The sequence below is a fragment of the Rhipicephalus sanguineus genome, chromosome 10, assembly GCF_013339695.2.
Source record: "Rhipicephalus sanguineus isolate Rsan-2018 chromosome 10, BIME_Rsan_1.4, whole genome shotgun sequence".
In the NCBI taxonomy this organism is placed as follows: Eukaryota; Metazoa; Arthropoda; class Arachnida; order Ixodida; family Ixodidae; genus Rhipicephalus; species Rhipicephalus sanguineus.
The window spans coordinates 97282822-97295813 of NC_051185.1; the positions used below are offsets into that span (position 1 = coordinate 97282822).

The 12992-nt window shown below is 46.5% G+C and overlaps 1 protein-coding gene across 1 annotated transcript; it reads left to right on the forward strand.

Annotated features, from left to right (window-relative positions):
- The first annotated feature begins 9502 nt into the window (after nucleotides 1-9502).
- On the forward strand, nucleotides 9503-10877 carry LOC119406608 (uncharacterized). The gene is made up of 2 exons (XM_049419778.1): nucleotides 9503-9820; nucleotides 10557-10877. The coding sequence occupies exons 1-2, from the start codon at nucleotides 9580-9582 to the stop codon at nucleotides 10859-10861; spliced, it is 546 nt and encodes a 181-aa protein (XP_049275735.1). The 5' UTR covers nucleotides 9503-9579; the 3' UTR covers nucleotides 10862-10877.
- Nucleotides 10878-12992: the final 2115 nt, after the last annotated feature.

A 12992-nucleotide genomic window follows, 5' to 3' on the forward strand; every position in this document is an offset into this window, starting at 1 on the left:
CAGCGCTGTTTTCCGTCTTGACGAGTGGCCATTCGTGTGATCCTTTGCGCTACTGTTCTGAGACTTTCCTGTCCGCGGGAAAAAAAGGCCATTTTTAGGTACTCTAGCAAACAATTTTCCTACTGCCAATATAAAATAACTGAATCTATAATATATGGTACGGATTTGTAGAACAATGAATTCGCTTTCTAATGGTATTAAATTTAAAGCAAAATTACTAAAAATGTTGCGAAAAAAGATTTATTAGGGAAATTTTTAACAAAAACGAGAACACTCTGTAGATACATCAATGCTGCTTTGCACCAAGCAAACAAAAAAGATTGAGAATATGCGGTGGATGCCTCTTGATGTTCCGCAGCTGTTCGACACACTTTCGCTGTCTCTGCTGATGTCCGATGAGTCAAAATCATCTTCCGATTATTCGCTGCTGCCATCATCAAAAAATTATGAATCTTACTTGTCGGAATCCGCCGAAATTTGCCGTTTCCGGGACGCAGGTGCGCGCGATGTCCACGCCATCTTTGAAGCTACGAGCATTCGGCCCTCTCGACTTAAAGGTAGGGTGCCTTGATGCGCGTTTTGTCCGGGCGCGCACACATCGAGGCACACTACTTAAAAGGCAATTCAAAGCTCCCTCTATGGCAGAAAAGGTAAACGTGAAAGCGAAACCATGGAGGCCATACTACAAAATTAGTTCCTGTTTTATACCACGGATAATGTTACCTGTCCGTAAGCGCTTCTAACGCGGCCAAACTTGGAGTTGAAAACCATCGATAGCGGTCTATCGATGGGTATAGGCGCGGACAGGAAAGTTAAAACAGCCCTACTCCGAAATCCATATGCTAGCGGCTCCAACCGCAGATGTCTGCCGTGGGTACCTCTAGTATATTCTCAAAATCATGTGACATTTTTCTGAGCACATACGTTCTTCCTCAATGAATGGGAAAGTACTGCACCGTTCTTGGCGTTTTCACCCAGAGTAGACGTCGTGCTCAGCCTCTAATTATTTATGTGCGGGTCAATGAGAGACCCTTACATGCAAGCACTCCCAATACCTGGTACAGTACCATGAAGCTGACATGCTTTGCAGATCACGTGTTATCTCGAAAAGGAGGACAGCTTATTCCGTAGCCTTCATAGTTTAGTATATGAGCGCGGAAATAGCCAAGCGCTTCTCTGAACCTTACGATATGTATTTCCTTTATTGGCTATGGACTCATATGCTCAAGGTAACTTTTTTTTCAATTTTCCACATTGTATAATCGACGTCGTAGTCAGAGTGCTGTAGTATTAGAATGTTACGTAATTGTGTCCGCGATGTCATGTAAACGTGAGAGCAGGTAGGCACGTTTGTTCCATATCGAAAAACAGAAAAAGAAATAGTGTACTGTCTTTCGCAGGCACAATCCTGTTCAAAGCATCAGTTTCCAGTTTCGAATTCTAGGCGCCTTTTCTGTTATCTTGAACAGAATGTTAGAATACGAGGTTCCACGTACCGAAAACGGTGGCGACATTATGAGATGTGTCTTACGTGGTGTGGGATTCTAGGTTGCATTTAATGTCATGGGCTATTAGGCCCAAAGCCTAATATGGTTCTTGCGCCAGAAAAACTGGAGTCCGTGGGTGTGAACACCACTAGTACAAATAATTGAGCAGGACGCCGCTCAACTTTCGCGTTTGATGAGGCATCTAAGGCTTTCGATTACACGGATAGTGCAACACAGGAAGAGGAGCCGAAAGCTGCAACGAGTTGTCATAATATATTAAGGCCACGTGAGGTATAGTAAAGAGTGACAACTACTGCATCAGGCGAATCGAATATGAGTTAAGGTGATAAAGCCCCAGCACGCAGGACGGTTCTCTAGGTGACACAGAAGTAATAGGATAGACAGGTAAATTTTCAGTGATAACCCTTGAGATGTTAGCCTGGTTTGTGCCCTGGCTTTAATTTAGAGAGTGTCTCTTGAGCGCATAGGCTTTCACCTGTTCTCTCTTTAGCGTTACTTAAAAAGGCCATGCTTTCTGAGCGTTCCACCTAATTTAAATACACTTGGGTGGTTTTACATTTCGCCTATGCATCTAACTACAGTGCTCGGCTGCTGACCCAAGAACACGGGTTCGATCCCGACCGTGGCGGTCATATTCCCACCCTTACGGGAATGCCACATATGACACTGATATAAACGATATGCGGCCATTTGGAGGCAAAATGCTACAGGCCCGCCTACTGCGCTGTGTCAGTTCACGTTAAAGAACACCAGATGGTCGAAATTTCCGCCGCCCTCCGCTACGGTGTTGCTCGTATTCATATCACGGCTTCGGCACGTACAACTCCAAATATTATTATTATTATTACTATTTCTGGAAAGCGCATATTTTCACAAACAATTTCATTCAAACAAGGCGGCGCGCGTTCAGACATTGGGCGCGTTTTGACTACGCTGACTAAGCGCAGTCGAGTCGCCATTATCCTATTCGCGTTATCGACGATAAGTGACAAGGTTAAACATATGCCGCAATTTATTTTTTAGGGGCGAAGCTCTTTGTAGCGGCACCCGTTGGTCCCTCGTAGCGTAGTATGTAACCAGTCTTACGCTTTGACCTGCAAGGTGGTGCCGGTGGGAGATTTTTCCTGTGCGTTGTTGAACAATAAAAAATTCGCAGCGTCAGCTATAAGCCGACTTCTTCTGTCTCTCATTCCCATTAGCAGCCATTCTTTACCTCCAAGGTAGTGCCTGGTGAGATTTCTCCTGTGCGTGATTAAACAATAAAAATTTTGTTCAAAACGCCGTTGATTGATGAAATAAACCAACAAAAGACGCCAGATGTTTTGTAAAAGCAAAACGAAAGAACGCCAGATGTTTCTAAAGCAAAACGAAAAGACGCCAGCTGCTTAACGAAAGACGCCAGATGTTTTCTAAGCAATGGTTTTCTAAACAATGAAAATTCACAGCGTACATGTAAAATTAAAGTGCGCTGCAAGTCGTCATAACTCATCGAACCTTTAGTATAAACGCGCCCGATCTCACGTCGGTGATGATGTACTGGGCAGAATTCACGGAAGATTCACGGTTTACCGATGAACCTCCGCAGCTTCGCCCACTCATCATCATTCACTCCGTGGATATGCTGTGATTTTTTTGAGGGGAGCCCTTTAATCTGCTAATCTCCTTAGAGGATTTAAAATGATATCAATGCGGCGATCGTTTAGAAGCAACCGAGAAATTCGGAACCATTTATCATCAATTAAACATATAAGAGTTTCTGTATATGGGGATAATATTTTGGCGCAAACAAGGCATTGGTTACAGCTATCGATAACTTCAAAATAAACTTTGGTGTTCAATCACCAAAGCAGTGTCGTGGATTAGATAAATAAGAAAACAAACTCGCAATTTAGATGACTACACCAAAGAAAAGTTAGAGTAAACTTGTTCCACTGCGGTGTCTGAAACAAAACAGCTCTATTCCGGAACCCCTAGTTTAGCGGCTCCAACAGCACTGGTACAGCAGCAGAATTTCTGTCGACAATTCGTCGACTGGCAAACTGACGTTATGATGGTGGTAATGATACTCGTACTTAAGGCAGGGGGGAGGTTACTCCGTATACCTCCTATAGGATAAAGCCCCTGGATATATTTGGGAAAGTACCGTCTTTCTTTTAACCGAGCCGCCACGCCGAGCACCCTCCTCTCCCGCCTTCCACCTCCCCGCTTCATGGGCCGTCGCCTGGGAAACGCGCGCGTTATCTGCGTGACATAGCATTCTTGATAGGAAAGTGGCGCGAGCCGGGTTATAGAGCCGGCGCCCGACCGGTGGTCGTTTGGGAGAGGAGATAGATACGGTTTGGACACTTGGGAGAGGAGGGTTGGACACTTGGGAGAGGATATGGAGGAGAGTGTCGCTACTTTCTATATATCAAGGGACTTTACTATAGGACGCCTTGCAGCGCCAAACGTCCCTGCAGTTAATAACCTGGCGGCTGGGATTCAGAGACTCGAACGGCAGAATGGCGGCGCACACGGTATGCGTCGTCATGGCAACCCTAACACCAGCCGCGCCTCCTCTCCTAGCTCCCTCGTGCGCGCCGGGTTTTTTTTTTCTTTTTGTTTTTTTGCGTGCTCTGGCTCCCTCTCCCTTTCCTTTATGACCCCCTCGTCCTCGTGTGCGCCGTGTAGCGCACCGGGCGCTTTTTTTTTGCATCCGCTGCGCGTACTGCGCCGCGCGTTCGTTGCGCGTTTGAATGTGCGCAATTTGCAATCAGGCATTCTGCAAGCACTGCAGTCGTGCAGCGTGGGCCAGAACGCAAAAGAATGATTTGCACTCACAACACAAAGTATCTTTGGTCTCGTTTTATTGTCCTCGTTTCCGAAAATCAACATTTTCATCAAATGTGGTGCGATACAGGCTCAGGAGATTAACAGAAGTTATCAACAGGAGATTAACATACACGTGTTCATGATCACTAAACAACACGAAAGTTCTCGGCAATGTTAAGAACTTAAAGAACAGTGGAATAAAAAACAGAACATAACACTAGGGCACATATTCAAAAACACAATTTTTATACTGACAAAAGTGCAGAACAGCTTCTGATATATGCGCACGATATTGCACAAAATTATCGTAACAAAACTGAACATTCCTGGAATGCAAAAACAATGAAAGCAGTTGAAATACCTAAAAAAAGAATAATAATGTAAAGATCATTTTAATGATGTCAAAATGAACTCCACATATAACACAACTAATATTGGCCGCACTTTATTGACTACATTTCCAAAAACGTTGATTTTCATATAACTAGTGATAATAAACGCGGAGAAAATGAACGGCTGATATCGTATGATTCATGGCATCTCTTCTTGAAGTGCGCCGATTCTGCAAGTCTTCAGCTTTTCTCTGGGCGCACAGATCAGCTGTGTTGCGTTCCGAAATACACCCTGAAGAAAAGGGCAAGTTTCAATCAGATCAAGAGCGCCGTCGACTCGTGCAAAAGTGAACTCGTTTGTTCGTCTCAGAGCAGCACAAGTTTTCATATATCTACCTAATGTCCCACACACGTGGTTATGGACGATGGCGAGTAATTAACCGGAGACAAATGCAAAGCACACACTCAAGCACGTGGTTCTGTGAGAGTTGTAAACCTGTAACTATAGTTACGTCGCATGGGCTTCATGTCCGCTGCTTCTTTGTATAACGATTTAAACGCAGCGTCGTGCCCTTTTCAAATTAGTCATTTTTGAAAACATTAACTGAAGCCCCATTGCAGAGAATAGCTGCTCGGTATGGACGTGAATTCAAATTGACACAATGAACACCGCGACTCAAAGGGCACGCTCACCTGTTGTTCTTTTGGGGGCCGGCACATATATTTCGGGACTTGTTCTGGAAGTATTCGAGCAACAAAGCACTATGCGCGAACAGCGCGAGTCGTAAAACATCGCGTCGCACAAGCACACAGCGAGCGAGCACCATGAAACGGACGAGCGATGACGGCTAACGCATGCCTTACCAACGTCAGACACGAAACTTTCTAAGGGATTTCAAAGTCGGCGGCGCCAGCAAGGCGGCGGAAAGCCTGCCTCCCGCAGGAAAGGGAGTTGATCCCACCAGAGAGGGGGTTGAAGAGAGTTGGGAGGAAAGAGACGGAACGCAGATTTTAACTCTGATCCCAGTCAATGGATGGCGCCTCAATTTGCCATACCGGTCACGTGGGTTTCTTTCACCAGCCTGCTTAAGGGACAGCACCTTAACGCTCTGTCTTAGCAGTAGGATGTTGTGCATACTCAAAATTTTAACAGTGGAGCTATTTACGCCGAGCGTCAGTCCGTAATCTCTCAACGTAAATTATCATCATCATGAACAGGCACGCGCTCTCTTCTTCGTCTTCCTCTTCTTCGCTCCCAGAACACGTGGTTCTCATAACTCTGGTGGCTGAGAGGACGAGTACAGAAATAAATAAATAAGTAAATAATTAATTAAATAAATAAATAAATAAATAAATAAATAAATAAATAAATAAATAAATAAATAAATAAATAAAAAGAAACATAGACATTCTTGCCGAAGAAATTTGTGGACGAGGCGGGTTTGGAAGCTGCGCAGCCACGATTCGAAGGCGAGCATCGGCAGCCACTCGGCTATCCAGGCACGCTAGAAGAGCATAACATAGCCTTGTATAGTATAGCATAGTAAGGGTGTGGGAAAGGGAAGTGAGTGTGAGGAGGAGGGAAGGAGTGGAGAGAGTAAAGCATATCATAGAAAATGTGGAGAAATAAAGAGAAAGAAAGGGTAGAAAGAGAGAAAGAGAAAGCAAGATGGATAGAGAGAGAATCAGAGAAAGAGAGATAAATAAATAAATAAATAAATAAATAAATAAATAGAAATAAAGACAGAAAGAAAGAGGAAGCGAGAAAGAGAGAGCGAGAGGGAAAGAAGGATAACAAATACAAAAGAAAAGTTATAATTAGAGTCAAAGAAATAGAGGAAGAAAGAAGTTGGAAAAAGAGAGACAAGAAAAGAGTTAGAAAAACAGAGAGAAAGAAAGAGAGGAAGAAAGAAAGAGAGAATAAACATAAACAAGGTGTCATGTATGCGATAGCGCCACGTGTTGTTGATAAGAGCGGCCAGCCAAGCTGCCCAGCAATCATGTGACCCGACTGCGATAACTATAAAGCTGGCATGTCTCAGCTGCCTCCCCCCTCACTTTTCACTTCCTTTTGTACCGTCGTACTTGCGGCACGATGTAGCAATAAAGTCCTTGCTACTCTTCTACGTTTGTCTCCGGGCTTTGGACGTAACATCTGGCGACGAGTTGCTTCGAACCTGCAGCGGCGCTGGCATAACGGAAGAAAGGTTCTACCCTGTTTGAAGTTCCTGGGGCTGTCGCTGCCGCATTGCGAGCTACCGGAACAGCAGGGATGGCAGATCCAGTGACGCAAGTGGTGGGAAGAATTGGCCACATGGAGCCTTTTGACGACTCCGCAAGCGACTGGACTTCATACGACGAGCGGTTGGCATCGTTTCTCCACTTCAACAAAGTACCGGAGGCAGACAAGGTTCACGCGTTCCTGAGCCTAATAGGGGCGAAGACGTACGCCCTACTCAAGTCACTTACCGCCCCTGACCTTCCGTCAAGCAAGTCTTACGACACCCTCAGGAAATTGCTTGGCGACCATCTGGCACCGAAGCCTTCAGTAATTGGTGAGAGAGCAAAGTTTTATCGGCGGTCTCAGCGAGAGACTGAATCCATTGCCGAATTTGTCGCGGAACTGCGTTCGCTCTCGAGTTCGTGCGAGTTCGATAATTTTTTAGACGAGGCACTGAGGGACAGGTTTGTTTGCGGGTTACGAAGAGAAGATATTCAGCGAGTGCTATTTGCTGAAGACAAGAAGTTAACATTTCAGAAGGCAATTGAAAAAGCTTTTAGCGATGGATTCCGCAACAAAAAGTGCAGCAGAAGTGCATGGTTCAACGAGCGTCTCTAACGTAAATCATGTAACTGCACAAAAGCAAGGGCAGAAAGCAGTTTCAGTAAAAGATGCCAGCGAAAAGAAAGCGTCAAAAATGTGTTGGCGGTGTGGCTCTTTTAAGCACGTGAGCAAAAACTGCATACATGCGTCGGCGACGTATTTCGGCTGTGGCAAGAAAGGGCATATTCAGCGTATATGTCAGTCTGATAAGAACGCTAAGTTGTCTCACGCACGAGCACACAACACGAAAGTTCTTGACTGTGCCACAGAAGTGATGCTAAACGGCATGACGTGCTCGGCAAAAGATGCCATAATCGTACGCCTGCTGATAAACAAGACTCCGCTTGTAGTGGAATTGGATACGGGAGCGGCGGTATCCGTAATTTCTCGCAGGCAACAGCAACAGTTGTTCCCCTCTTTGAAGTTGCGCATGACAAATTTGCGCCTACGCACTTACACAGGTGCATTAGTCGAACCAGCAGGAGTGGCTGAAGTTGTTGTTGAACGTAATGGCCAAAGTGTTCCGTTACCCTTGTATGTCACTGAGCAGGGAGGACCGCCACTTCTGGGCCGAAAGTGGTTACAGCAGGTGCGGCTCGACTGGAACGCTGTATTTTCCTGCAACAAGCTCTGCTCGGCACGGGAGCCGACGAACATGGAAGCAAAAGTAGAGGTGAGCAAGCTTTTGCAAAAGTACAGCAACCTTTTCAAAGAATTGGGATGTATCACAGAAGAGAGGGCAGAACTCTTTCTCAAAGCGGACGCTCGTCCAAAGTTTTTGAAGGCGCGCAGTGTGCCTTTCGCACTGGTGCCAGCAGTTGAAAAAGAGCATGACAAAAGGCAGTCAATGGGTGTGATCACACCATTAGCCACATGCGAGTATGCCACGCCGGTAGTGCCGGTGGTAAAGAAAGACGGAAACATCCGCCTGTGTGGCGACTATAAGACAACTGTCAACCCTATGCTAGACACCGATCGCTATCCTTTACCACGTGTTGAAGAAATTTTCGCTGCACTCAGTGGAGGACAAGAATTTTCTAAAATTGACTTGAACAGGGCCTATCAACAGGTAGTGCTAGCGGAACCGGCGCGTCGTCTTCTGGCGATCAACACGACGAAAGGACTGTTCGCCGTAAACCGGCTACCTTTCGGCGTGTCTTCAGCGCCTGGTATTTTTCAGCGAATAATGGACACCATGCTCAAAGATCTCAAAGGTGTCGCATGCTATTTGGATGATATTCTAGTGACCGGAAGGACTAGAGCCGAACACCTGCAGACTTGGAAGCAGTTCTAACCCGTTTGGAAAACCGGGGAGTTCGACTAAGAGCTGAGAAATGCACTTTTTTTCAGAAGGAATTGACCTACCTGGGGCACAAGTTGAGTGCCGATGGCATACATCCCACGACGGAAAAGACTGATGCCATTGTAGCCGCACCAGCGCCACAGAACAAGCAGCAGCTTCGTTCTTTGCTCGGAGCCGTAAACTACTACGGAAAATTTCTACCTCAACTGGCAACGATGGCCCATCCCCTGTACAAATTCCTGCGTGACGACCAAGCATGGGCGTGGACCAGCGAGTGTCAAACGGCCTTTGACGACATTAAGGCTGCGTTGGCGTCTACAGAAGTTCTGGCTCACTATGATCCGCAAAGACCACTTCAAATGGCTTGCGACGCATCTCATTACGGGGTAGGTGCTGTACTTTCTCATATTTTTGCTGATGGCACCATTCGCCCTGTTGCTTACGCTTCACGGACGCTGTCCGACGCTGAGCAGAAGTATAGCCAGATCGAGAAAGAAGCGCTAGCTATCATCTTCGGCGTTAAGAAGTTTCACTACTACATTTACGGGCGCCCGTTCACACTGATAACAGACCATAAACCACTGCAGACTATTTTAGGCCCAAAGTCTGGCATACCAACTTTGACAGCAGCAAGACTTCAACGTTGGGCAGTGACGTTGTCTGCCTACACGTACTCCTTGAATTTTCGAATTTCGACCGGCAAATGAAAATCTAGAGGCTGACTGCTTGTCGCGCTTGCCAGTTCGTCAGGAGTCCGCTAATGACGCAGAAGAAACGTTCTACTCTTTGCGCTTGCAATCAATGCCGATCACACACAAAGATATTGCACGTGCAACCTCACATGACCAACTTCTTTGCAGAGTACTCGAGCTCACAAGTACAGGGTGGCCTAACTTTACGGACGACGTGGAGCTCAAGCCTTTCTTTGACAGGCGAACACAGCTGACCACACACCAAGGCTGCCTCCTGTGGGGAATGCGTGTTGTGGTGCCTGCAAAGCTGAGGTCTCTGGTTCTACAAGAACTTCACGACGGTCATCCAGGTATTGTGCGATCCAAAGAATTGGCCCGCAGCTATGTTTGGTGGCCTTCAATTGACGCGGATCTTGAGTCTCACGTCAAAGGATGCAAACCTTGCCAGGAGCAGCGTAGTGCCCAAACAGTGCTCCTTTGCACCCATGGTCGTGGCCAACATCCCCCTTGGAAGCGAGTACACATCGATTTCGCTGGGCCCTTCCGGCAGCACATGTTCTTAGTTGTGGTTGATGCGCATTCTAAATGGCCAGAGGTGTGTATCATGAAACACACAACTAGCACGACAACCATTGATCGTCTTCGCCAATTTTTTAGCCGCTTTGGTTATCCGGCAACAATCGTGTCTGACAACGGGCCACAATTTAAGTCTGCTCAGTTTCAGACGTTTGTTCGGGAGATAGGAGCGCGCCACGTCACAACAGCGCCTTATCACCCAAGTTCGAATGGCTTGGCAGAACGTTTCGTTCAGTCCCTAAAGACTACCATGAGGAAAGATTTCAGCACTGGAAACCTGCAGGCCAGCCTTAACAGCTTCTTACTTGCTTATCGGAATACGCCCCACGCTACGATAAAAGAAGCGCCGGCTAATCTTATGTTCGGTCGCCGTCTTCCTTCCAAGCTTGACATTCTCAAGCCAGATGTAGAGGAATTAGTTCGCCACCAACAATTTATTCAGTCCAGCCAAGGCAGCTTCAAAGCTCGACAGTTTGCTGTAGGCGACTGTGTTCTTGTTCGAAATTACAGGGGACCACCCAGATGGCTTCCGGGTACTGTGGTACGGCAGAAAGGACCCGTTTCGTATGCCGTCAAGGTACACACGCCAAGGGGCCTGGCCGTGTGGCATCGTCACCAAGATCAGCTTCTCCTGGGTGCAGCTGACGTCTCCAAGGGTGAGGAGAACAAGGACACCTTCTGGGAGTTCTCGGACGCCGCTGCAGAGACACCGACGTCAGCGCCCGCAGCCTCCGAGGCAGCACCACCAGTACGAAGATATCCCGTGCGCAATCGACGGGCGCCTGATCGCTACACGCAATCTTAATTTTGTGTAATGGTAGCTCCTCACAATTTAAGCGGGAGGAAACGTCATGTATGCGATAGCGCCACGTGTTGTTAAGAGCGGCCAGCCAAGCTGCCCAGCAATCATGTGACCCGACTGCGATAACTATAAAACTGGCATGTCTCGGCTGCCTCCCCCCTCACTTTTCACTTCCTTTTGTACCGTCGTACTTGCGGCACGATCTAGCAATAAAGTGCTTGCTACTGTTCTACGTTTGTCTCCGGGCTTTGGACGTAACACAAGGAATGCCGCCGAGCTCCGCTGCTCCTTCAGGCTTGGCTGAAGCGGTCTTAAGTTTTTTCAAAGCAAGATTTTATTTTCATATCATTGAGATAAAACCTATATTTATCAATGGCCGTCATGGCGAAATGTGTGTCCACCCTTGTGATTTTTCTGGATTTACGCCACTGGTTTTTTGTGCCATCCTTTAAAGCATTCGTTTGCCGTAGGAAGAGCATGCAGGATATCAAGCCGGTGCTTGCGTATTGCGTTCTCGTATTATTTTAAGGCGTATTTCCTCCGCTCGGCTTTCCTTTACTGTGTACCCAGCTTTGGAGTAGAGTAAGCTCGCTCGTCCAGCGAACCTCCTCATTTTCAATTTCACCAGAGTCATTCAGTCTGGTTTCACTATGCATTCTGTACCATTTCCCTAGAGGCTCTCATTTCATTCATCTTTCCTGTTGTTTTCGGGGTGTCTTCAGAAGAAACGATAAAAGGAACATTTGTAGTAATCTCGCCGTGGTAAGTTGGCAGCTGTCGCGCTGCTATGCTCCATGACGCGGGTTCGATTCCCAGCCTCCGTGGCCACGCTTCAATGGGGACAACGTGCAAGGATACACCCACGTGTTTATTTAGGTGCATGGTAAAGAATCCTAAGTGGTCGAAATTAATCTGGAGTTACACGGAACGGCGTCCATCATAACCATGCCGTGGTTTCGACACCAAAAACAGAAGTTCTTAATTAACATTTCAGTGCAGCACTGACAACAGTCGCACCGAACGCTGTGCACATTATACCAAACTAATGAACAATAAAAAAATTCGGCAGATCCCACGCATTGTGGGAATCGGTTTCATGGGACGCAGTCAGCGAGTACTTCTATGCTGCATTTTATGGCTTTGAGCCAAGAGTTACGAGGTGGAGCGACATGTTTTTGTAAGTGTAGTAGCTGTGCGCACATTGTGGGCTTACCAGGCACGTCGACAACACTGGCGCTTAAAGGGTAATTTATGATGCGACGTAATGCCAGACCTCGCGTTAGAACACATACTTCAGTATTATCGAAACTAAGTGCACTTTATGATGGAATCATGTGAATATCATACGCAACCTTTGCTGATGTATTTCTCTGGGGTCGAGCAATGCTTCAATATAGCTTGCTGAATCATAGGAATACAAATGTATTGTTTATTAGACTGCTATAAAAGCAGATCCAACACTGGAACCACAAACGTTAATCTGATAGGACGCCTGTTTCGTAGGAGTACATATGTAGCGTTTGTTGCTTTCTTGTAAAATTAGATAGCCAGCATCACAACCACAATTGACGTTGCCCCGCATTACGCCTGCATAGGCTGTTTTTCCAAACAAGTTTGTAGACCTGGCGTGCCTCTGTGGTAGAATACCTGATTGCCACGCAGAATGCTTGGATGCGACTCGTGCTGGGATACTAATTGTTATTCTTTCCGTTCGTCGGGTCAACGCTGCTGATGCCGGTTTATCTCAACGCTCTCGCATTTAAATTACCAATGCCTGTTCTCACCGTTCCCGTGTACAGTGAAACTTCGGTGATACGAATCTCACGGGACCACCAAATATATTCGTATCATCCGAAATTCGTATCACCAGAAAGCATGAAAAATTAGCATGCGACGAAAGAAAGCTGGCGTCCATTTTCATTTATCGTTGTTCAGGGACGCAGCAACGTCAGGAAGAACCCTGAATGATTGTCAGTTAACTTTTTAGATGTCGGCAATCATACCAGCACTCGTAAATATACGGCCCGTACGCGCGTATTTAATTAATGAACCAGGTGCGTTGTGACCCGCGACAGCAGTAGGCCCTTCCAAATTTTGGTATGCTTTTTTGCATGACACCAGAGTACTGCAGCGAAAGTACCGAA

What these genes read in the sequence shown, in the direction of transcription:
- LOC119406608 (XM_049419778.1), top strand. Translation starts at nt 9,580, where the DNA reads ATGCCGATCACACACAAAGATATTGCACGTGCAACCTCACATGACCAA. An exon ending in ACTTCACGACGGTCATCCAG is followed by an intron (nt 9,821 to 10,556) that starts GTATTGTGCGAT and finishes TCGAAATTACAG; the next exon opens with GGGACCACCCAGATGGCTTC.